Here is a 25,712-nt window from a genome sequence, read left to right on the forward strand (position 1 = left end):
ATGCACCATGCAGGCATATTCTTAGTATGCAATCTTACTGAAAGATGAAAGTATGAAGCTAGTTTTATTTTAAAACAAGCAAGGGTGGCAGACTGCAAAATTCACACAAATTACACAAATTAGGGCAAAGCATGTCAGGTTTTAGTGTTTGGCAGCTCCATCCACATACTATCCTCTCCCTGCCTAGATGCTGTCATATCTTAGCAATACTGCATGAATGTTAACAGGAGGAATATATTATTTTAAATTTAATATGACAATTTTGAAGGAAATTGACAGCAGAAGTTTGAAAAGTGGCCTGAAAACTTGCACCAAAGAATTTGATTTTGAAAATCCTAGTGTCTTATAAAGTATGTCCAGTCCAAAGGGAAGCCGGATAGGATACAAAGAAGGCACTTAACTATGGCGATGTCTTACCCCCAGACCCCAGGAGGGTCAGAGCCAGTGGGCGCTGGGTCCCGAGGCTTCCCTGAGAAGGTAGCTCGTGAGCCAGACACTGGGAACCAGGTCTCTGAAAGCACCTGACTCCGAAGGAGTGTGCTGTCCCTCCTCACTGATGGCAGAACCCTAGCTCGGCCTGCGCCAGTCCCTGCCTCTGCCGGGCCAGCCCTTACCCCCATGTCTTTCTCCTGTAAGGTCCGGCTTTTTGTAATCCACTAATCAGTTTGTAGTAGTTGAAGATTTTGTGTCTTTCTTAGTCCTTTTCACCTAAGGATGTGTAAGAAATAATCTAAATGTCTAAATTTCAATATTCTGACCCAATATATAACATAAAGAGCTCAAATTAAGGTTTCTAATTTAACTTAGAGGAAAAAGAATAAAGAATTTTGTGTTGTGATTTCAGAGGTCACCCTACTTCCAGAGCAGGAAGGTAGCAACTATTGAGTTACTGATGGTGAGGCTATGACCTTCCTGAGCCAGACTTTTAAAGACAGGACACAGCGGTCACTGCTGCCTGTGCATTCACAAACAAGCTGAATTTGCTTTGCAGATGGGTTTACTAGACCATTAGATCTGTGAAATTCAGAAGTCATAGCACCTGACCTTGACCTAGCACCATGAAGGTCATATGTTAGTACTTTACAGACAAGCACAACAAGTAGAATTTAGGTTTAAGAGTACTACAGAGTTGGATCAGTAGCTGCTTGAATAACTGTAGCCACCAGTGATGAGGGTCTAGCTGGAGACACATTTCTGTGGTGTTTGACATGGCTAAGTCCTCCACCTTGCAGTAATTTTTATCAGCTGCCTACAGAAAGGCCCCGATGAACCAGGATTTGTGTAGACAGAAGAGGATGCATATGTAATAAGCCTATAGCCGGAATAAGAACATAAAATCCTCTATAGGTTCAGCCAGCAGAAATGTGGAGGTCTGTTCTCAGTTTAAAAACTGGAAATGCAAGCCAGATGTGGTGGCACACACCTGTCATCCCAGCATTCAGGAGGCTGAGGCAGGAGGATAAGTTTTACCTCTACAGGTGCAATATAGGATAAATAGCACCCATAGAGAGTGCTTTTAATCGAAGTACATTAGGTGCATACTACAAATCATGAAGTACTTTTAAACACGGTCATCAAATAGTCTTATTTCATGATGCTTTTACCTAACTTGGACAAAAATTATCTTTCTTAACTTGTTTTCATAATCTTCCCTGTTCATGAAGTTTTTAAGCATGTTTTTACTTAAGCTGTTATTTAGCCTTGATTATGTGATCCATAAACCTTGTACAGAGAGCACATGAAAGTAAAATGACTGTCACCTGCACTTTCTGAAAATGTTTTCTGCAGTAAAAAGTAGACTCAGTGAGTTCGAGCAGCCTTGCAGTCTTCTCTGTCGTGTCCCTGTATCCTGAGACAAGGCTGGGCACATAATACTTCTTCCAGAAATATTTGCTCAGTACAGTGACTCCCAGATGACTTGGACGAGTTTGCCCACCAGGTACTGACTCTGTGCTAAGTTTGGGGTTGCCCCAGGGGTCCCCTCAGCACGTGGTTTGGTGCTGGGCATAATCATGGTTGTGCAGAGAGTGCTACCCGTGGAGAGATGTTAGCCAAGCCTGCATCTTATCCCTGCTCTCGGTCAGCGGTGCTGGTCAGTCAGCAACAGTGCAAGACGGAGTATGTAGTGGTTGCATATTGTGAAAGAAGGAAAGTGTGGGTGATAGTTACTAATTCCGTGCCACACTTGTTTGACTGCTGCTGATGCTTGGCTTGTGAGGTGTCACAGGACTCAGCCCCAGAAATCAGAGGATTCATGTCCAAAGCTTAGTGTGTCACTTGATAATTGTCTGGCCTTCAGAAAGTCACATTCCCCACAGTAAGTCCAAGCTTCTCCATTTCTGAAATGGTTGAGAGTGGTAATTGATTCATAAGTTCAGTAGGAGAATGAAAACCAGTCACACTGTAAGGAATAACAATAAAAGCAAACTGTTACTATGGAATAAATCAGAGAAGCCTAGCCAGATGCAGCAGCATAGTTATTACATCATCATCTCCTTAAACAGAGATTAGTGTCACCTCCGAGAGATGCAGCTACCCCAGGTCACTAGCAGAAAGCTGGAAAACCAGGACCCCAGGTCAGGTCCCTGGCTTTAGATCCCCTCGTGTTTGTCTGTGCTACTGTAACAAATAGGAAGAGATTGCTGGACTCGGCACAGCACACAGAGGAAAAAGGTTCAGGAGAAACAGTAGAAAAAGTGCCCTGGGCCTACTGCATGTGCACAGATAGAGAATAGCAAGTCTTTGCTGAATACAGGGAAGAAAGAGCTTTATAAGTACTTTGTAATTTCCAAGAGCCCAAATCATTCTTATCCTCGTAAGTGTATTAAAAGAGAAGATGTTTCCCCTGCATGTGAATCCTCTGGGCAAGCATGTGGGATTGAGCACACCTTAAATATGTGGAGCGGTGTATCACAGTGATGGTTTTCCAAACAGTGTGCACGGGATATTTTTCAGCCTTCCTCCTTTTGTCTCCACAGAATGCTGAGGTTTCTGTTTTTGAAGTGAATATCCGGTTTGTTGGTGGACTGCTGTCAGCTTACTATCTGTCTGGAGAAGAGGTAAGATGAAAAGTGTGTATACATGTGAATTTTAAAGCGTCTAAAAATGTTACTTGTTGTAAAATATGCCTTTTGTGGTACATATTCAGGATGAATCTGTTACTTTCACATGTTAGTAGGCCTGTGGCTTACACTGAATTTCTCATACTATGTGCTAATTAAATGAGCAAGCTGAGGAAGTGTGGCAGAAGGTATTGCTAAGCAGTGAGAAGTGATGCTTTCACAAAGCCAGCTCCATTAAGTTAGATCCATGTGATTACTGCTCCGAGGCCCGCCCGCGGAATCATTAGAGGGTTAGTGTCGGGGAAGTCTGGAGGGTGATTTTTCTCTCTTTGAAAATTATTCTGATGTTAGTATAATGGTAGCTTAATAGAAACATCTTAAAATGCAGAAAGCATGGCAACAAGGTATAAAAATCACAGTGCTTATGAAATCGAGGGGCGAGAGTCTCCACCTCCCAGGAACTTCCCAGAGCCCAGTGCTTTGTGGCTCCACCAGGTTGGACATACAGTTAATTTTTATCTGCTGCTTGGAGCAAGCAGGAATTTTTAATTCAGCTGCCTTTTGTTGATAGATTAGGAAAGGGTTTTGTTCATGCTGTAAGGCACTGATGCTATCTTCTTGGAAAGGTTTTGGACAGCTCTGTGAGTTATGTGAAGTGTCCACTGATAGTTGCTGGAGTGAACCTCACCTTTCTCCCTGGTGGCACTGAATGCTGAGAAGCAGTCAGCTCCATGCCAGCCCCAGCGTCTGGCTAGGGACGCGAGGTCTGCATCGGGTCGTATTTGTTAGGCAAAGCTGCGGAAATTGAACGGGAGCCTTCCAGCTGCCCTCCCCACCCCGTCGTCTCTCTCTTGAGGACCGATTCCCTTTCCTGGTGTGTGTGGCATCCTAGTGTATGTAGACAGCCCTCTGCCTCCCTGCTGAGTGTTGCATTCTGTTCTCCACGACCTGTGTCACCTTTGGAGCCAGGGTCCTGAGATCCCATGCCCCCTCCTGTCTTCCTCCAGTGTCCTCGAATAACTTCACACATCCCACTGGGTTCAGCATACCCACTCCTGGAGCCAAGGACTCTGAATGTTTAAACAGGCAAGCTTAGAATTTACAGCGCTCCTCTGATTAACCAGCACAGAGTAGTCAGCACCTGTTTATGACGCAGCATGGTCAGGTGACCTTGAGTAACCTTCAGCATTCACAGCTAGGTGAGACAGTCTACAGCAAAGAAGGACTGCATCCTTCTGCGTCTGGCCTCCATCAGGACAGTGGGGCCCACGCAAAAGGAGGAAATGCACATTTCTTCTAAATAGCACTCTAACAATTAGTGTAGTTTTCCATAACAGAATTTTGAGTTTATGTATATGTATGTTCCAATTTGTATATGTACTTAAAAATGTATATTTATGTGTTTATCTAGATGTAACACCCACAGACATTATATTTTGTTTATAGATAGAATAATTTGCCTACGACTTTATAAGGTGTGTCTAATTCTGTATTAACAAACTTTAATAAATATAGGAAAACAAAGAACACTTCTGTTTGATTTGTCCTTTTAATGTATTTGTTTTATCCTTATCATTGTGGAAACATTGTTTTGGTATAGGTTTTCTGTATTTTAATTTTTATAAGAGAGTTCTATACAATATTCTTTTTCTCATATTTCCAAACAGTACATTTATATTTTAACCCATCTCAACAAGTTTTTGATAGTCTTAAATATTAAATATTTAAGCTGTTCCTAGTCTTCCTAATTTGGATAACATAGCTCTAGGAGGTCAGCAAACGCAAATGTCTATTCTCTGCCCAGGAGGCACTGGATGAGAGGGTGAGCACCCACTGCCTGACTGAAATCACCTGTCTTTTCTCTGATCACCTGTGACTGACAGCCTCTCGTCCCTCAGTTGGACGCAGACAATTAATAAAGTCCTCCAAATACTTTTATGTCAATCAAAGAATTTACTAAGGTGACGTAGAAAAATTTGCCTTCCTGAATTACCTTTAGAAAAGTTACTAATACTGTAATTTCACATCCTGGTTTCATGACTGAAGCTCAGCAGTTTTTAAGATTATCTTGGGAGTCACCATCTGAAGTCTAAGCCCCGCACTAATGCAGCCTCAAAATTCGAACGTCTATGTTGCAGAAGCAAGAGAAGCATTGATTTGTGCTAGAATTATAGTTGCAAACAGTAATCTGCCAGAGGAGCACTCAGCTACAAAAAGAACAGTGCAGATATTAAATATCTATAGTAGACTTTGATTACAGCATGCAAAGTGTAAAATGTCCTAGTTCAGTAGAAATATTTTGTGTTACCATAAAGTCAAGCCTCAGCATTTTTGAAGTCTGTAGGAAACTCCAGCAACTGCAAGAATTATAAACAGAATGGAGATAAGGTGAATATTAAATAGGAGTGACGGGTGTTAAGAATAAAAGGTAGTGTTGCATTGTGCTATAATAAGCTCAAGGCAAAAGAAAGTCCTTGCTAAAGACAGGAAATACAGGTGCATGTAGAGTATCTTTACTCAGATATGCTGCCTCCACTAACTTCCCGACATGTTAAGATAAATCTGTGCCTCTCTCTGTACACTAAAATGAAATTTGGAAAAAGTTAGGTCCTGTATTCTTCATTGGAAATTCACAGTGCTCAAAAAAAGTAATTAATTTAACTTCATTCTTATGTTTTCCACATGTAATTAACTATAATCTCCCTGTTTTTAAAAATGAAACATCTGCTAGTGCTGAGTTGGAATTACTTTCTTCTTGAACAATTCTTAGGAAATGACACTGTGGAATAAGAGTAACCAAAGCAAAAATTGAAAATTTGCAACCATTGGAAATTTGCAAGTGCAAAGCACAAATGAGGAGAATAAACTTAAGGCATTCAAGGGGCCGACACACCTAGAAAGCAGCATGTGTGAACAGCCGCTGATCTTGGTTTCACAGCAGGAAGCATAGCTGTACTGGGCGTATAGTGAATTTATTAGGAAAGAGTGAGATGGCTGACGACCAACCTGAGATGAAACCCTGCCTGCCATCTCGGGTCCTGTAGCTTGACTGGACTCTGGAGTCATAGGAGTAGTGACCACGGCCTCTTTCTTCCGTTCTTGGCTTGATGTCCCTTGAAGGAGGCTGGTTTGCAGCAGCTCAGCGTCATGCAGCCCCTTGGGGGGTTAGGAAGAAGGGAAATCTGCCAGGTTGAGTGCCTTGTCCCAAGACCGAGTAGAAAGAAGGATTGGAAATCTCGGGTGAAAATTTAGGGTGTGTAGCAGAGTTAGGGAGAGAAAGGCTTTGGAGTCAAAATAGGGTGTAAGTCCGCCAAGTGGGAGAAAACCCCTACTTGATTTGAAAACTTACCTTATTCTTTAAATTGAGAGCCCATATTTAAATTTGTAAGCATATCAGATTATCAAAGAAAACACTCTTCTAGCTTTAAATCTGTGCATGGAAAGACACAAACCAGTTCCCAGAAACCAAATTGGTGTAGCTCTCGGGGGCCAGGGGTGTAGGACATGCAGAGAGTGGGCTCCTGACCTGTTGGCTCTGCCAGCTGCTCTTTCATCCTGGTGACAGCAGGAGGGTTTTCCTTCAGACCCCTCGAAGGCTTCCCAGTACACCTGACACAGCCCCAGCACCGAGACTGCTGAGGGACGCTTGCTAAATAAGCAGCTAATCCTGCCAACTTTTTGGGCGGTGGTGGTGGAGGAGAGGCGAGGTGGAGGAGAGAAAGAGGACATGGACTGAGCTTAGCAGTGGAGGGGGAGGACAGTCTGCTTGTGTTTCACAGTAGGCTACAGGCATTCGAGGTGTTTGAAGGGGTGAAAATCAACTCTGAAAAGTGTCTTTAGTGATAGATAATCATGAAATTAATTCAGAAAGGCTCTTGGAAGTTAGGAAGTATTGATGTTGTTCCCTTTCAAATCAGTGCAAGCCATAGCCCAGCGGAGACGGCCATCTCTCCCAGAGATGGTGAGCCTATGTCACACTCACTCTAGCTGGCTCTTTGTTATCATTGAAAGCTCTGAAAAATTTGCCATCTCCTGCCTCATCCTGCAGAAAGCTATAGTGACTAACAATGTAGGCAGCTGTGGAAAGCAGAAAATACAGTCAGAGTGAGGCCGAGGCAGGAGAATCTCTGAGCTGCATCCCGGCCTGGGCAACATTCAACCCAGTGAGAGGGTTAGGGGTGCAGCTCAGCACTGAAAGCCCTGTACCTCGGCAAAGAAAGTCAGTGCAAATTGGTTGCAGATAAGATTAGCACAGAATGTAGTATCCAGCAGCTTAATCATTTCAATTTTGAACAGAAATGTGTCTTCAAATTGCCTAGCAGCCAGGGGAGGGGAGAGAATTAACAGTGGTTGGGTTTTTCTGTTTTTGTGTAGCACTTCCTATGTGTGTGCTAAATGTTGCCTAAACCTGTTGTAAGCAGGGGAAGTCGAGGGACATCACTGAGTCTGCCTGGCCCCTTCCAAGTCCTCCCTAAGTGGTACCAATGGGGCTCAGGTCTGTTCTGCTCTTTCAAACATATGGAACCCCTTCCATCTTGATCCCAACAAGCACATTTAAATTCAGAAAGAGATATGAACAAAAGTCATAATTGCAAAGAAAGATAAGATTTAAGAAACTGATCACAGTACCGGACTTAGAAATATCATGTTAATTCTACACAATGAGGAAATAAGAGATTTGTATAATGTAGTTAAAAGAGAAACTTGACACAGTGGTACAATGCAGTAACAAAATTACTAGTTAGAGTTTTTTGCACTGTTTATCATATAATGAAAAATTTCAGTAAAAGAGATCCTGGCACCAGTCAAAATAAAATACTAGAAATATTACACTTGTGAAAATTTAAAAAGTGAGCTTTTAAAGAACAAAAAGATCAGAGAAAGTTACATTAGAGAAACATACAGTTTTACAGATCTACATGCAGAAAAACTAAATAGATGGTTAACTAAGTATATTTTGTTCATTTGGAAAAATAACCCAGAAAAAGGGCCACCTAATACAGCACAATACAAATAAGCGTGTGGGTTTTAACAAGTGGGGGCCATGCTGTGTGGCTCCCTCCAGCCCTGTGAGCACCCAGACGCCCCAGGCAGTGCAGGTGGCAGCAGGTGACAAGGTGCACATCGCCTGCAAGGCGGTAGCCAGGCAGGGGGCAGGGTTGGCCCTCGGGGGAGATGTGCACACATGTGTGCACTCGGGGCTCACTGGGCACAGAGTCGGGCTGGCCAGGTTTGAGGGTGATCGTGTAGCTGGAGCCGTGTCCATGGGCATCCACAGAGTTTGCAAACGTTCTGCATTTACCCTGCAGGGTCCCTCAGCCAAGGCCCAGCTACGTCTGGGTCCCATGCATGGCTTGAGACACCCAGGAACTGAGAGGTCAGGAGCCCATCTGTTAATGGAGCAGTGCCACTATCTAAACCACAGCAGGGACTGGAACCAACACATCCTCTCCTCCGATGGCCGTGGTGGCAGCCTGGGGGCACCCTGGGAGGCACCCAGCACACTTGGCAGGCCAGCACCCCTGCTCCTTGCTGAGCCCTAGCATGTGGTTGTGCCCTGCAGTCTTCGGATGAACCTTTTCTGGTACCCGGGGCCCTAAAAGTTTAGTCTTTTTGATCTGTCCCACAAAGCCTTTGTAATTTGGCCTCAGTCCACCTCCATCCTGGATGCCATCCTAGGCCTGAGGCCCTCTCTGGCAGGGGAAAGGCATCTCGCTCCTGTTTCCCCACACCTGGGCTCTGCTCCTCTTACAGCTCCCGGGCATGTCTGGGAGTCGCCACACTCCCTTTCTGCAGCAGAATTCATGCAGCTGGAATTGGTGGAGGAAATTCCCAGTGTTTTGTTTCCCTCTGTTCAGCACCATGAGCCTGGCCCCAGAAAATACTGGGTCAGTGCTTGCTGATTGTCCTACTTACTTTTCTCTCATTGCTGAGACAAAATATTTGACACTCAGCATTATGAGAGGAAAGGTTTATTTAGCTCAGTTTGTAGAGATTTCAGTCCATCATCAGCTGGCTCCAAGACAGGGTGGCAGTGGCTAAAGACAGCAAGAGTGGCAGGAGCAGAAAGGGGAGGGGCACACCTTTCCCTCCTTTGTATTGTATGCCACCTCCCCACCCTAGGTTGGGGGTAGCATTCACATCCCCACCCCTGACTAGACAGAGCCAATCACAAACTCTAGGTTCAGCCACCTCCAGAGTCCACCTGTCTCCAAGACCACATGAGGATTCGGGGGAGACATCCAGACACAAACCATAACGCTGCCTTCCCTGGATTTCCTGTCACTGTGACTTGTTAAAATCCCAACAGAAAATGTTTGCATGACTTTGAAAGTAAAAGCTATACAACAACTTGCCTGGAAGGACTGGGGCAGAAGGTGAGAGAGAGAAAGGGATCAGATGATGGGGAATAGTCCCGTGCCCGGCTCCCCTGAGCCTGTGCGAGCACCCCTGTCATGCCAGCTTGACATCTTGCTGTCCCTCTGTCTGCACACTCATTCTCTGAAAGACCTGGGGATTGGACCTAGGTCTCAGCATACGAGAGACACTATCTAAATTAAATCATCATTAAACACAGTAGTCATGATCGACCTTTTGAATACAATAACACTGTTATGGCATTTTCTGAAATTACAAACCTAGGAGGAAGTTATAAAAAGTAAAAACAGAAGGGAATCCGTGATACATTTTCTTTTTTTTTTTGGTCTTTTTCATTTTTATCGGTACCAGGGATCAAACTCACGACTGCCTGCTTGCAAGGCAGGCGCTTATGCCACTGAGCTAAATCCCCAGCTGATACATTTTCTTTAATTTGAGAAAGCTTTCCAACTGAAACTTTCCATACCCCTAGTTACATATTCATTGCATTTTTAACAGAACGGCTTTAATTGTATCCATTGCATCCATCAAATGATACTTTTGGTTGTTATTGACTGCATTCATCTTGTTTGGTATGTTTACCTTATAGTTTGTAGATTTAGGCTGAGACTTAGGTATACTTTAAATATTAATTTATTATTTCAGATTCTTTACTGAATTTTTTATTAAAAAGGGACAGCTAATATCTTCATTTAAAGTAGTTTAATTCACTAAAACATATTAGAGAACAGTACTTTGCTTATATTTGTAGTTAAATTTCACGGCTGATGAGTAGCAGCTGTCAGGTGTTGAATATTCTATTATTATTGGTAAGCCTAATTTGTACTTTATAAGGGTTACAGCAATACATGGAACGGACTCTGAACTTATACGCATTTTAGTCAAATGAAATTGCTACCTTTTCTTTCCCTAGAAAATTAAAGAACTTAGGCCTATTCTTCAATGCAGGTTTGGTATCTGCCTCCCTCTGTATAAACCTCTTTATATAAACCTGTATATTTTTAATTGTTTAAAAAAAGCAGAAAACTTTTATCAGCTGTAAGAACGGTGTCTCAGCAGCACTCATGCATTTCCCCAGTCTTCCAGCTGTAGCCTTGGATGTATCTCGGTTACGACACAGTAACCACCTCAAGTAGTTGCGATATAATGACCACTTTGGGCAGCTGTGGTGCCCTGACCAGACAGTGCCTCCAGAACTGTGGGACAGTGCAGATCCCGCTGGGTCATTTCCAACCCACAAGGGAGCAGGTGGGGGGCACAGCAGAACCCAGAAACCACCCCCTGCCTCTTAATGGACCCCTCTGAAGACACCTGTTTCTTCCCCGACCAGCACACAGGTCACAATAGTGCAGAGGTCGCAGAGGAGATGGGGACATTTTCCTGCCTGGTGAGAAGTGGCTAGCGGCACTCGCAATGGCTGTGGATGTGTCCTTATGGTCTGTCGGGCCTGGGACTCAGTCTACCTCCTGTTCCCATCAGCGGGCTCCGTCTCTGTGATGTTTAAGACGACACTGAGTTGCCCAGTGATTCTCTTCTGAGACCAAGGCTAACGGCCAGGTGGCTTCCTCCCCTCCAAGGGAGGGAAGGCCACACTGTTTTCCTTTTTCTGGGGTTGGGTTCATCGTTTGTGAATGGCCTCCTTTTACCAGAACCCAAACACTGTGCCTTGGTTTACCTAAACTATCAGTTGTCAGGTTTTGCCCATTACTCAGCTGAGAGTGTTCTCCATGTGCATCCACTTTTTTCTTTTGCCTTTCTACCTGGGCTGCATTTCTCGCCTTTTCTTCGTTCTTCTCTCTCCCATCCTCTCCTCTCCCCTCCTCTCCTTTCAGCTCCTCTGCCTGGCCTTTCCTTTTGCTGCAGAGCTCCCCCATCACTTACACTTTCTGCTGGGGCATAACTCCCCAGTCTGGGCTTTTCAACTCTGTGCTCAGACTTCCAGTCCTGGTGTCCTGGTCCAAACTTTCTCTGGCCCCAGTGTCCCTGTTTGGGTACCAATTGTAGCAAACCAGTCTGCATTGGTCTCAGATTTCCCATGTGATAGGACATAAGAATTTGAAGAGATTTTTAAAATGGGGCATTCTGAGCAACATCATAACCCAGAAGACAATCATGAGGCTGAGTGGCCAGCAGGGAGTTTTTGTCCAAATCTGTCTGCTTGGCTGATTCTACAGTATATTCAAGCATCGGTCTTTTTAAAACTATCAGACATCTGCATGTTTATTTTTAAATTTGCTATAATTTAAACACTGTTTACATAAAATTCCTAAATTTGTATGAAAATATGTACAGATCAAAGTTGCAGCTGAAACAAAAACTAGAGGAAGATACAGAGATTGAGGTTTGAAACTGTGGTGGCTGCACAAGCATGCATGGCTATGGAGGTTAGGAAGTCAGCGAGCCCTGGTCCTCAGGCTCAGCAGGCCCCGGCCTTCAGGCTCAGTACAGCCCTGGTCCTCAGGCCTAGCACGGCCCCGGTCCTCAGGCTCAGCATGGGCCAGATCCTCAGGCTTAGCAGATGGAATGCAGATGTGCTGGTTGGCATTGAGGCTGGGACACCTGTGCGGAGCTCCCTCTGCTGAACTCTGGGTAGAGAGTCTTACATGCGTGCACAAATACAGTAAATCTGGTTAATTTATTTTGGATTTCATTTAGAAAGTGAATATCACCTCATGTAGGAAACTTATTTGATGTACAGAAACTTGCTTTGGTTAAAAATGTTTTGGTTTGGGATTTAGGTCCCTTCTAAAACGAGTCCTCTAAAGATTTCATTTGCAAAGCTTTCTTGGGTTATCATTTGATGGCCCAAATTTGTGTGTGTGTGTGTGTGTGTGTGTGTGTGTGTGTGTGTGTGTTTAATGTGTTGGAAATGGCCACAAGTTGGTCTAGTTTAGAAATCGCTGCTGACCTTTACCTTCTGACCCCAGGCCTAGCTTGGGGTGAGGATATGGAGCAGTGCTCTGCCTGGGCCCTGGGCTATGCGAGGCCTGGCTCTCTGGGCTCCCTGGGCACCCCCGCTCAGCCACGAAGGGCACAGAGTGACTCAGAAAGTGCTTGCTTCGTACCCCACTGCTGCAGCTTCTGTTGCTCATGGTTATAACCAGACATAGGATGATTAAGCAGACACATAGGTGCCTGGGAATGAAAGCAAAGTAGGAAACTTGGGCATCTGCTGCCCTGGAGAAGCCTCTGTCCTCTGGCGGAGAAGGAGGCCGCTGCTCCTGGAAAGGAAATGCTGCAAGGAGCAGCGACCAATAACCTGCACTGGACACAGGGACAGGAACGGTACTGGCCAATGGGGGACCCAGGCCGAGGCTTTCCCACCCCACGTGGCAGTGCATATCAGTCCTGAGACAGGGACATACACCCTTCCAGTGACTGGCTCCAGGGGTATAGGCAGTGAGCGGGCTGAGAAACAAGCGTTTTAACCCAATGAGGAGCTTTGGGTGTAAAGGGCCCTGGTGAGAATCATCAGCATCCAAGAACTTAGAAAATACTGTGTTCAAGAGCCTTCTGGATGAGTTTACTGGAGAAGGAGCTTCAGACGTTCCAAAGGCAGTGAGTCCTGGGATCCTGCTTTCATGGAATTCCAAAGCAGGCACAGCCAGAGGAAAGGCAGATGGTAGATCAGTGAGTAACTAGGAGCGGAAGAAGAAAGGGGAATAGGAAAGACTGCTGCTGGCCTGTTGTCTGGGGTAATAAAAGTGCTTTAAAATTGATGTTGGTGAATCGACTTAATGTGACTATACTACAGCCATTGACATGTGCTCTAAGTGGCCTAATTGCAGAGTCAGAGTGCTAAAGAGGGGGTAAAGGGTATTCTGAATTGTAAGACTTAGGAACTGTGAGGAACCCGATAGCTCTGAGCATCCCTAGTGCTCTGGTTCCCATTTCCCAGTAGCCAGAGTTTCTCGCCCACTTGAGGGGAGCTGGGAATGTGCGAGATTAGCTGGGAACATCTCAGATCAGATGACAGAGAAGCTGGCAGGTTGGATCCTGCAAGAGACTCAGGACAACTCTCTGGCCAAAGGTAAGACTTTTGAGTTCATTAAAAGCGAAATAAGTCAGGCACCTAAGCTTCAGTATCACAGTGTGTATCTTCTGGGAGAAACCCAGAGTAAAATCAGAGTGCAAAATGGAAGAGAGGAAACGGGAAGCAAGGAGGCAGGCTGTTCTCGTAGGGGAAGGGCGTCTAGAGATGGAGAAAGGGAGGTGGGGGGCTAGGGATAAAAAGGAGTCAGTGTGCTGTGTACATGAACCTCCACAAAGGAATGTAAACATCGTATACTGCAAACATGAAACAGAGAAAGGAAATTAAGGTGTACATGCACCAACTTCCACAAGGACCATAAACATCATGTGTTACATGTGCTACTCATCAACTAAGATAAAAAATTTACAGTGTAACTCATTAAGTCTGATTAAGTTCATAATGATACTAAGGAGCAAATACTATTGATCATCTTCAAAGAATAACAGGTAAGCAATTTGCTTTCTTGAAAACTGGCTAATGAAGGGAAAAGTCATTGCATTTCCTATGTGAATGGTAACCAACCAACTGGTAAATGAGCATGGTTGTCTCTTATAAAATGACTCCTGTTTATAAATGAAAGTCAAAAGGTGAAAGTTGAAACTTATGGTGTTACCACTCACATGCACTAATAGATCTAGGCCGAGACTGTGCAGAGCCGCTCACTCTTCAAAGAAGAGTCAGCTGTAAAAGCCTCCTGGTCAGTCACCGACCTCGTAGTCTGGCCAAAGGGAAGGAGTCTCATAATTCAGCTTCCAGTGTGTCAGGGAGAAAAGGAATGAGCCAAATACCACCACACCTGTGCACATAGGAAGATAAAGTCTCCTGCTTTTCAGATGACCTGAGTTTGTCCAGATAAATTATAATGAAAACAAAGGGAAGACAAAAGGCCTGTGATTAAAAAAAAGAAAGGAGAGCTAAGAAGGCATATTTTTGAATGAGCATAGCTGTGTATAATCTGTAGTGATGCAGGCTTGGCTGGTAAAACCATAACTGCAAGGCTGGCACTGCTGGAAGGTGGGGAGGTGCAGGCTGCAGGAGCTCTGGCCAGGACCAGACGCCACAGGGCCTCCGCAGTGGTTGGCAGGGTCCTGCACCGTATGGTGGTTGCTGGGGTGTGTGTCTTGGCAAGCACTCAGTAACACCCTGCTTGTGTGTGTGTTGTGGGTGGGGGAATTTGTATATGTTTCTTTAAATACGCTTTAAATAAGTAATTTAAACAGATTATCCAGAAGTATCACCAAGCTTCATAGAATTTTATTTTAGATCTTGAGATCTATTTTGGATCTCTCTCCCTCTCTTTCCAAAAAGATGTTTAACATATTGAGTTGCTTGATATGTATAAATCAAAGATTGTATTTCAGACCTAAAAAAGCACAGTGCAAGTATAATATATATAGAAATACACATATTCAGCATGAATATTTACATATACTGCCGTAAACATTATGGGGAGGCTTTTGTGTGGACATGAATTTTTAGCTCCTCTGGGTAGATGCCAAAGAGCTCAGGGGCTGAATTGTGTGCTAAGAGTGTGTTTAGTTTCGGAAGAAAATGCCAGTCTGTCATCAAAGAGGCTCTGGCGTTCTGCACTCCCCCAGCAGAAAGCCAGTGCCCGTTTTCCATACCCTCAGCGCTCAGTGATCTAGATGTTGGTCTTCCAAGTTGACATGGTTGGTGTCCCGAGTTTCAGTTTTCATTTCCTGGGTGATGTGGGACATCTTTTCCTATGCTCCTTGTCATTCATGCATTATCTCCTTTGCTGAGTTCTGTATTATGGTGCTTGTTCCAAAACTGGAATGTTTGGCTTTTTTATTGTGGAGTAAGCTCATCGTAGAGAAGGAGAGTAGGAGAGAGGTCACTAAAATGTGGGGGCGCAGGGCAGTGAGAGGGTAGGTAAGGACACCCAAATATAATGGGGAGAGCAGCAGTTCTGTAGTGTTGTTAGAAAGGCACCTGTGGACTGCAACAATTAGTTACATGTCCCAAAATCACTGGGGGGGGGGGTGTTTGCTTGATTGGCAGGGGCAGGAGGGGCAGAGGGGTGTGTCTTATTTTTTCTTTGACAAGGTCTTGCTGTGTGGCCCAGTCTGGCAGAATTCTCCTGCCTCAGCCTCCTGAGTGCTGGAATTGTAGGTGCGTGCCCCATACCTGATTTCTAAGGAGAAGTGTTTGAAGGTTCTCAACACATAATACCAGAGATGGAAGTACTCTTTACCCAAATTCGCTCATTATGCATCGTACACATTTACAACATTATGTTATGCTGCAAAAGTAAGAACAAATGCTGTATGTCTGTTAACAATTTAAAAGAAGATTTGTGTTGGTAATGGCCCTTTACCATGCATGTGTCTTGCAAATACTTTCTCCCAGTCTTGGCCCCACTTCTCACTCTCTTTAGTGTCAGTTTCACAGAGCAAACATTTGTAATTTGAATAAAGTCCCGCTTACCAGTTCTTTCTTTCCCGGATCATGCCCTCAGTGCTGGAACTAAAAATTCTTTGTCAAGCCATGGAGGTGCAAGTTCTCCGTCAAGATTGCGGTGTCCTACGTGTAAACGCCGGTGTCCCTTCGTGTTGTGGATGAGTCCTTGCGGTTATGTCAGAAACCAGTTGTGATCATGTGGGTCTGCTGGGCTCTGTTCCCTAGGCTGGGCATCTTCCTGTGCCCCACACTGCTGCCTTGATGGTTGGCTCTTTAGACAATTCTGGAAGCAGGTAGGTTGCTCCTCACCTTGCTCTTCTTCAGTATTGTGTTGGCTGTTCAAAGTCTTTCGCTTCTCCACATAAATCTTTAAAAGTAGTTTGTCAGTATCCAAAATATCCTGCAGAAATTTTGGTTGGGACTGCATTGAACTTGTAGATCAATTGGAAAAGCTAGTGCCTTGATAATCATCAAGCCTTCCTGTCCACAAACATGGAATATGGATTCAGCTTCCACTTACTTCATTCTTTGATTTCTTTTACTGGAGTTTTATGGCCTTCCTCCTCTAAGTGATGTGCATGCCTTGTTGGATTTATACCTAAGTGTTTCATATTGGGGGTGCTAATGTAAGTGGTATTGTGGTTTTATTGTCAGCATCTGCTAGTTCGTTGCTAGTATATAAAAACATGGCTGATTCTGAAATACCCACCTATACTCGACAACCTTGCTGTTATCACATATTCCGAAAACTTTTTCTCAGTTCTTCCACATTTTCTGCATATATATATGTTATCTTATGAAAACAGAGATGGTTTTACTTCTTTCTTTTCAATCAGTATACCTTTTATTTTGTTTTACTTGTTTTGGCCCTAATTAGCTAGGATTTTCCCTACAATAATGAAAAGCAGGGCTGAAAAGAAACATTTTTGTCTTGCTCCTGATCTCTGTGGGAAAACCTTCTGTTTCTTATCATAATTATGATTTTCCAAATTCACAAAGTTATTCAACCAGCGCAAAACTAACACACAGAAGTTCGCTGAGCTCAAGATTCTAATCAGTCCTAAATGAAATTCCACCTGTATGAGGTTTGAAAAACCATTGGAGAATGTTTTAAATCTTCATTTATTTTAAATTTCTGAGGCTTCTGAAGGATCTAGATATCAAGAAACATTTGCATAGGTCCATTAGTTTACATTTCCTTTCTGTTTCCTTATTAAGAATTGAAACAGACATAAGCCCAGAGTGTACTTTCAGAAAGCCATGCATGAATCTTCATACCATTAACATAAGATGTCTCAGTCATGTTATTTCAACCCTACAGCATAGGCCTGGCTATTGGCATAGCTCCCAGTGTTGTAGAGCAAATTTTAGGGGTGTTTTTCTATGAACTGTCACAAACAGATGAAACAGTGACTTACGTGTGTATTGCCCCTTCAAACTGGATACTGTACTGTACTATACTGATTTGCAATATAGTCTGTAAGAAGACAGAAAAATTAGTAGATGCTGTGTTGCAAACCAGTAATTAGATTCCTGGTGTGTGTGAAGTGCTCACAGGAGGTCTGTTCTCCACCTCCTAAATCTGGCCTGCGTCTTTCACTCCAGTGCTGTTCGGTGACTTGGAGATGAGGCTCCCCAGTGAATACTGCGGTGGCCAGCGCACGAAGCCTGAAACCGCGCAGTGTGGATGGGCTGGCACTCGAGTGGCTGAGCCGGTTTGCTCTTCAATACAGCTGCAAGTAAAAGTTGGCTATTAAACTGCCAGATCAGTATCACGGGCTTTGCAAGGCTTGTGCTTTGTGTTAAACTTCCAGATTATTAAAGATCGCTGCTGTGTCCACTGCAGAGACAGCCCGGGTCCTGCAGGATTACACAAAGGCTTGGACTGTAGCGTGGCTCCAGCCTGTTTTCCACTGCTGAACTTACCTAGTTCAGGGGTGTACGTGAGACCACAAAGGAAGACTCATGAAAACCCAGACATAGCTCTATTCCCGGAGCTCTGAGCTTACGCCGAGCAGGTGAGACCACCCTCTCTCCTTCCCTCTCTGAGGCCCATGCTTGTTTTCGGTTTTATTTTTCTACTGTGTGATGGCAGCATGGAGCAGTGGTGTCTGTCTGGGGAGCTGCACATGCACATACCATGCCACGTCTCGGCTGTTTGCGGTCCTTTCCCCTACCCCATCTCTCCATTGTATTCCTCATTTATATTTTAGATCTCACAGAAAAGAAATCATGTGATATTTAACTCTGATATTTTGCTCGTGATGGTCTCAGTTTCATGTATTTTCTTCCAGAAAGAACAATTGTGTGGTTCTTTGTGACTGAATAATAATTCATTTGTTTATCTGTTCATCTTTTGATGAGCATCTGGGAGATTTCTCAAAAAACTAAAACTCAAGATTCTGTTGGACCCGGCTGTATCTCTCCTGGACGCCTTCCCCAAAGAATCCTAAAGGCATCATATTGTAGTGATGTACGCTTTCCTGTGTTTACAGCGGCACAGTTCATGGTAACTGTGCTCCGGACACCACTAGATGAGGACCACTCTGTGAGAGCTCCTGCCCTGGCACCGCCCGACCTCTCTGTGATGGACAGAATTCCTGCTTTTTACAGGGAACAAAGAAAACCGAGTCAGAACTTGGCTGTCACCTTTCTTAGGAAACTGCTGTAAATATACTAGTCAAGAATTAAGCAAAGGATCTCTTCTGTTAGCACTGTGCTGCAGGCTCTTTCCTGGGAGGCCGCCCTCAGTGATGACCTGGGGTGCCGAGGAGCATAGAGATCTGGGGAGCTGCTCATTCCTGCTTCGCTGCAGCTGAGTTTAGGATCTTCAGAACACTCCTCAATGAGAACTTTTTCTATAGTTTTGGCCAGCTGTCTTTCTGTATGTCTGTGACACACTTGTCAGTGTCATTCTGTAAAACCAATAGCAGGGATTTGTCTACCTTCCAAGGCACCTGCTTCCTTTTGAGGAAGAAATGGAAGTTACTTTTACTAAGATATACTCTGTGCGTGTGTCTCCAGTGTCGCCGTTCAAAACCAAGGAGGCAACGTGAAAATAAGATGTGTTATGTCCATGTACCAGCTTCCCAAGAGGAGTGTGAGTGTGTGCTGCACACACAGACTAAGGAAAAGACAAACTAAAATGGTACCAATAGATCGTGCTCTGGTGCTCCTCAGAGATAAGATTCAGCTAACTGGAAAATCCTCTAGCACCGGATGCCACGTAACTCAGAAGTGTCAGAGATAGAGATGCTTGCGTATGCAGGAGCTCACCATTTTTCTGTTGCCTTTTTGAAACACATATTGTCAAGCATGCATTGTGCATATTTCAGATGGCTTCTGTCTGCAAAAGCAACAGTAACTACCACGGTCCCTTTTTTAAGACTGTGAAGTCATGTGTTAACCTCTGAGGGATCCACAAATTCCCAGAAATCACAGCCAGATAGCATACACCCCTTCGTAGTTCTCTGTCTCTTTGTCGGGCATTATATTTCTTGAAACAAAGATGTTTTGCTTTTGATGTAAAAATGTGTGGTCAGAGATCTTGACATTTACATAATACTGAGTATCATCCATTGCGTACAGCATTGTTTTTTGAACATCATGGGGCTTTTCCACTTTGGAAACCTGAAGTGAGATAGAACGACCCACTTGGAGAGCCGTGTTTGGCACTGCAGAGGGGCCTGAGTGTCTGTGCCAGGTCTTACACGTTGTTCCTTACCATTCTTAGGAAGGAGCCTTGTGGGGAAAGGTCCAGGACATCATAGTGTAGTACACAGAAGGACGTGCTGAGCCCAGGAGCCATGGGTTCCTTCTCTGCAGGTTTAGCTTTCATACTGAATGCAGATTTGAAGCATGTATTAACACTTTTATCACATGCTTCTTAAGGAACGTTTATTAAGGGACCCTGATTGCTGAAGGTTTATCCTTCTGCCAGATAAACCCATGTAGTGTCTCTCGGTCTGCCATTCCCATGTTTGCCTTATGGCCTCTTTGCCGTCCATTTCTCAGGACCTGGTAATTGAGAAATGCAGAAGTACCACGGTGGCCCTGGGACTTCTTCAGACACCAGAAGTGCTCTTGCAGTCTCCCTTTGACTTTGCTCCTCATATTGAAGACCCCTGGCTTGTTTTACTGAACCTGTTACTTTGTTGCCATTTTCTAGACCCCATTAATTTAGCTCTGTCTGCTCTACACCGTGAAAACTGTACATGCCTCCGGCTCCCTCTTGCTCCCTGTCCCGTCTAGCTCCATGTTAATCCGAGTGAGTGTGCACGGTGTGGGCACATTCACCCCAAGTAAGGGCACTCTTGTCCCCCATGAGTCCTAGCCCTTCCTCCTGGCCTCTCTCCAAGTCCTCACACGGTCTCCCTGGCCTCCCTTCTGACTCGCACAGTCACCGCAGGTGTCACTGACCATCACCTCCACCCGCCTTAGTGTGACCTCTGATGCTGCGTGTTTTCTGTGTACACAGTTCCGCATGGCTGTCTCGCCGTGCTGAGTGCGCTCCCTGAGAGCAAGATGTTGGGAATTTTCATTGTCTCTTTCACAGCTTGACTGCATTAGCAAACAGGCCCAGGTGTATGCTGGTCTCAAGATCTTACCCTGTGGTTCAGGAAAGTACTCAGAACTGACTTGCCTTCCACGCTCTTGGTACAGCCAGAGCAAGGAAGCCTTGCTGGAGCAGACTGCCTGATGATGAGCAGGTGCTGAATTGATGCCCCTGAGCCTGCCTGTCCCTCCCATGTGCCCTTGACCATTCCCGTCCTCAGAGGACGCATAGGTCCCCCGTTCAGGGAGGAGGTGGGGTGGTTGCTATCCTGAGTACTCATTATCCACAGCCTGAAATTCTCCTAGGGGCTCCCCATTTCCCATTTTGCCTTCCTACTGGTAATAGAATCCTCCTCCTCGGGGTGCTAAGAAACGCAACCAGAGTCTTCGAGTGGGGGTGACTATCAGGATGCAATTTTATTCCTTCACTTACCAACATCTATTCCTTCTGACCCTGGAATAGTATAAAAGCAACCTTTTTAAAAGATTTGACCAGCTGTTAAATTTTTCATGAGAACAATTATCTGTAAAAAGCTAGAAAATCTAAAACATCCATTCACTGCATCTAGGTTTTTAAATCATAGCCTCTCCCTTCATTTAGACTTTGTGCTTTGTACATTGCTAAAATCCAGTCTGAAGGACATTCATTGATTCTTCTCTCTTGTGGTCCGTGATTACTGGCAAAGTAGCACACATATCCTTTTTACTTTGGATAAACAAATTGGAGAGATTTTCATGCTTAAATTTTTTAGGAGAATGAGCCATACCTTCTCCATATAATTGCTTAATGGCTAAAAGTTGAACTATTATATAGAACCTCAAGGAAGAAAAACAAAACAGTTGGTTAAAGTAGTCATTAATTACATGTATAATTTTAAAATGAGGTTCATAGTGCAATTAAGCAAACAAAAATAATTCTTATAATTAAAAAAAAGCTTGAGTTTTAGGTTTTGGCCAATTCAGGAGACAAGAGAGACACTCAGAAAGAAGCAATGAACGACAGATGTGTACACAGGCCTACAAGGGACCTACAAGTCAGAGCCCTCTGAGGCAGAAGTACATGAACAGACTGGACAGCAGCTGTCCCCCAAGCATCAGAGTGTTTCTGAACCCCACTTCACATCTGTACACCAGAACCATAGAGCCAGATGGCTTGGATATCGCCTCCAGATTTGAGTTTTCAACCTTCCCTTGTTTCCTTCTAGCTGAACTATCAGAGTGGCTCGATTGTGTATTGTCTGAATAACTGAATTGGCCCACACTAGGTGAGGGCTGATCACCTCGGCAAATAATACACATTTTAGTTATTTGCAGCTGAATATACTCGTCATACCTGTGACGTCTTGTGCTGAAAGCATTCTGTGGTAAAAATGAGTAATAGACAGACTTTGCTTGTGTAATGGGGAATTAGTGTTGATCTTTTAACAGAGAAAGCTCGCACCATGAGCATTTGAAGAAAGGCTCTGATGCTGATTGTGCATTTTAAACTGAAGCGTGTCTGAGCAAAACAGTGGCCCATCCAGAGCCATCTGTCCTTACTCCTGTCTCTTTCCTCACTCTTCGCCCTGGAGCGTAGACGATTCTTTTGCAGTTCTTCAGGGAACTGTAAACTAGAAAGACAGAGAAAGCCAAGCATCTTGTTTACACCTTGTCTAATCCTATCTCTAAAAATACAGAAAAACATAAATGTTTTCATTTGACTGATTTTAAATTTTAAAGTTATTTAAACATTGAGCAAAGCAGCAATATGATATTATGTAAGTGTAGTGAAAAAATATAATTTTGATGTGATTATTTTGAAATTCTTGACCTTAGGCCATATAACTTCTTATTTAAAGTTGTTAGATTATTTTAGAAGCTATTATTTTGGAAGCTATTTCATCTTATTTTGCACCTTTCTTTCAGCAAACTATATTAGTTTTGACTTTTGTAGTGAATAGAATCAGAATCTCTAATGCAAAATATTTTTTAGTATTCTTGGATCATAAAATGTCTGCTCATCTCAAACTGATTGCTGGTTATACAAAACCCTATTTTCTTTTAATGGTCTTTTTTTAAGAAACAAAGAAAAGAAAATATCTTCTGTATAAGTAGAGATTACATTTTGTGAACTGTCATTTTTCATCATGCCCTCTTATTATAACATCTTCCCCACCGTAAATATAGGTGCCAGCAAATCTTAGAGCCCAAGATCAACAAAGAATGGGGTGGAAAATTAATATCTCCTGTCTTTTAAAAAATACTAATTTTACTTCCTTTGTCAGGTGCACTTTAGTCCCAGTTTTGTGGCTTCTCAGTACCAGTTTTTCCAGCAATAAACCAAGAGTTAAAACTGCCAGCCCTGCTCTTCCATTTTATGGGCAGACCAAGAACCAGCCAGATGAAGCTTCCATCAGATCTGGTATGGAGGGAGATACAGGTCTGCACCCCAGGGCGCCCTCAGTCTCTACCAAGCTGAGACCCAGACGCACACACACACACATGCACACAAACACACACACACACACACACACAGATACACACACAGGTACACACACGCACACAGAGGCCAGTTTGCAGGCGTTCTGTAATAATTTGCCTTCTAACACATTTTCCAGGATGTGCTGGCTCAAACTGAAGTGCCCTTTACAATGATTTGTGACATCATTCTTTCATTCTTTTCACAATTTTAATCTTACAAGCTATTTTATAAAGCGCACATCACTTTGGAGGAAAGGTGCTCCCTTTTAAAACCTGGATTCCTCTTCAAATCTAAGGAGGTAACAAATCAGATATTGAGAATTGAAACTAATGGAGGCTTGTATATGGTTTTTTATTTGAAACATTGATAGGATAATTAATATTTTTATCCAAAACCACCCTGTAATTGTCTTCTAATTATTCCCAACGTTCAGACTTCAGACTGCTTGAGGTGATCATTTGCAGGCAATAGTAACTAGTGAACTAGCACAGGGCATTTTCCAAGTAATATAGCATCAAAAGTTCCTCTTCATATTGCCCCAGATAAGTTAATCAATGTGTGATTGTTCCACTCATGTATTAAATGAGCACTTACTGAGTACCAACAACTGTTCTGCTGGACAGGAGTTGTTTTTGCAGCAGTGAACAAGGAAGTGGCCATGTCTTCATCTAGCTGTTAGCTGGCAGGGTTTTCACAACCAAGCAAGACGATTAGGAAGCTGTTGTTGGTTAGAAATCAAGCTGAGGAGATCAGCTGCAGTGAGGATGGCTCACTTGGTGTGGGGCCCTCAGGAAAAGGCCTCTCTCTGCAAGGGTTATTTAAATGCATTCCAGGAGAGAAGGACAAGCCAGGCCCAGCCTTGCAAAGAGCCTCATAGCCAGAGGACTCTTGATGGGGCGGCTGCCAGTCCTGTTAGTTGAGCACATGAACAGCTTCCTCCCCTCCCACAGGACCCACGTGCTGCTCTCCATACACTTAGGGCTTAGGCACAAAGTAGCTTAATCCAGGAGATGCATAAGAAGCAACCAAAGAAATCAGAGTCTTTGTCTCTGCTCTTAAAAAATTATCACAGGACACAGAGGGTAACAGGGTTTGGAGATCTCATCTTACTGTTTAGAAGGCTGCATGTGTGATACTAGCTGTCAGTGGGGCTTCACGGAAGACAAAGAACTTGGTCTGAAGTCGAGAGTTGACCTCAGCCTTGAAAGATGCAGGAGTTTAAGCTGAGTACAAGAAGGTGGCACGGGGCGTGTCAGGATGCCAGTAAAGTTGCTGAGGCAGTCTGCACTTGGACGAGTGAGTGTTAGGTCCACCAGCCGCAGCCCCAGCAGTCTCACAGGGAGCAGGAAGTAGCAGCGAGGTCTGATGCCCGCCCGGGGGCTGTGGTTCTGACATCTGGAGAATCACTGTGGTAAACAGGAAGCCGGTAGTACAGCAGATTGGTAGGAATGAGGGAGAGTAACAGCAGGCCAGAGAAGAGGGTCTTCTTTTTCAGCACCCCTTTCCTTTTGTCTGGTGATGAATACACAGCCTGTGCCCGCAGAGAATGACAGACTTCTCAGTGAGGCACGCCGGCACACCTACTACCTGCTGCCCAAGGGATCCCAGGAGAATTGGGGTGGGGCAGGGAACTGTGTGTGACAGTGGATTGCACGTGTTGTTTCAGGCCCAGCGAGACCCAGGTGACACGTGTTCATGGGGACACAGATCTGGAGCCACCTCAGGAAGCTGGATTTAGGGGTGCAAGAGGTGATGGGAGCCCAGGGCTTGGTGCCGGAAAATGCATAGAAGGCAGAAAGGAGCTGGGTCCGACTGACAGAGAAATAGGAACGTGGGTAGGTGGAAGGCACCAAAACAGCAATTGTATAAAAGTCAAGAATTTCAGGCACTAAATATGTGAATTTCTCGGGGAATGCCATGATCATTATCACAGAAGCCACCGCTGAGCTTTCACAGTGATCATTCTGGGTCCTGAGCTCCTCGCATATGGTAATTTGCCCATTTGTTTCCACAACCTTTCAGCAGTAAGTGCTGTGGCAGTTCCCTCGTACAGATGAGGAGATTTAGGCACAGAGGGATTAGCGGTTTGACTCCTGTCTTGCTGCTGGGCAGCCCTGGACCACCAGTGGCACACTCAAGACTGTCCCATCTGATGGTCTGGAAGTCACGCATGTACAGCCGCTGGTACAAGCCACCCAGCGGGATGGTCATGCTTGTACCATTGGTGGTATAAGCTGGCAGGAACCTGGTGAGTCACTCACCCCAGATCACCCAGTTTGTGGTAGAGCTGAGATTCCAGCAGGCATCCTCCACCCCAAAGCCTAGGCCCCTAGCTCTTCTGCATGAGGCTGTATCCAAGATGGTGTTTTAGTTACAGTGTTTGACTTCCGTTTTTTGTAAGTATCTAGAAAAGATGTTAATTACCAGTTTAAAAGTTGGATGGGAGCCAGGTCAGCAGGTGGCTACACAGTGATTGGATAAATCCTTAGAGCGGAAGACAGTCTAGAATACTGTGGGTGAGGAGGGAAGAGGTACCTTTTGATCACTTTTCTCCTTCACCTCCTCTTCCATATAATGATGAGCCGCTGATATGAGGAATTGTTGCTTGGCGAGAACAGGACTAAGCAGTAGAGAGACGGTGCCCACTGCTTAGCCCTCCTCTGTATTAGGAACCTGTGTCCACATTTATCCCCAGGAATGTCAGTTTGTCTAAGCTGATTGCCAGCCAAAGTTGTGTAGTGGAATTCCTTCCTCAGTGCATGCTAGGTTCCTAAGGAGGAGGATGGGTGGCCGCCTCAGAGCA

General features: G+C 44.4%; 1 protein-coding gene across 2 annotated transcripts in view; it reads left to right on the plus strand.

Annotated features, from left to right (window-relative positions):
• Man1a1 (mannosidase alpha class 1A member 1) overlaps positions 1-25,712 on the plus strand; it is a 142,714-nt gene that overhangs the window by 48,769 nt on the left and 68,233 nt on the right. For both annotated transcript variants that reach the window (XM_013143329.2, XM_063235093.1), the window contains one exon: positions 2,979-3,059. In XM_013143329.2, the coding sequence (XP_012998783.2) occupies positions 2,979-3,059 (81 nt within the window). The remainder of the gene's footprint in view (positions 1-2,978; positions 3,060-25,712) is intronic.

The sequence above is a fragment of the Cavia porcellus genome, unplaced genomic scaffold, assembly GCF_034190915.1.
Source record: "Cavia porcellus strain 051 isolate PalLab524CR breed Dunkin Hartley unplaced genomic scaffold, mCavPor4.1 scaffold_24, whole genome shotgun sequence".
Lineage (NCBI taxonomy): Eukaryota > Metazoa > Chordata > Mammalia > Rodentia > Caviidae > Cavia > Cavia porcellus.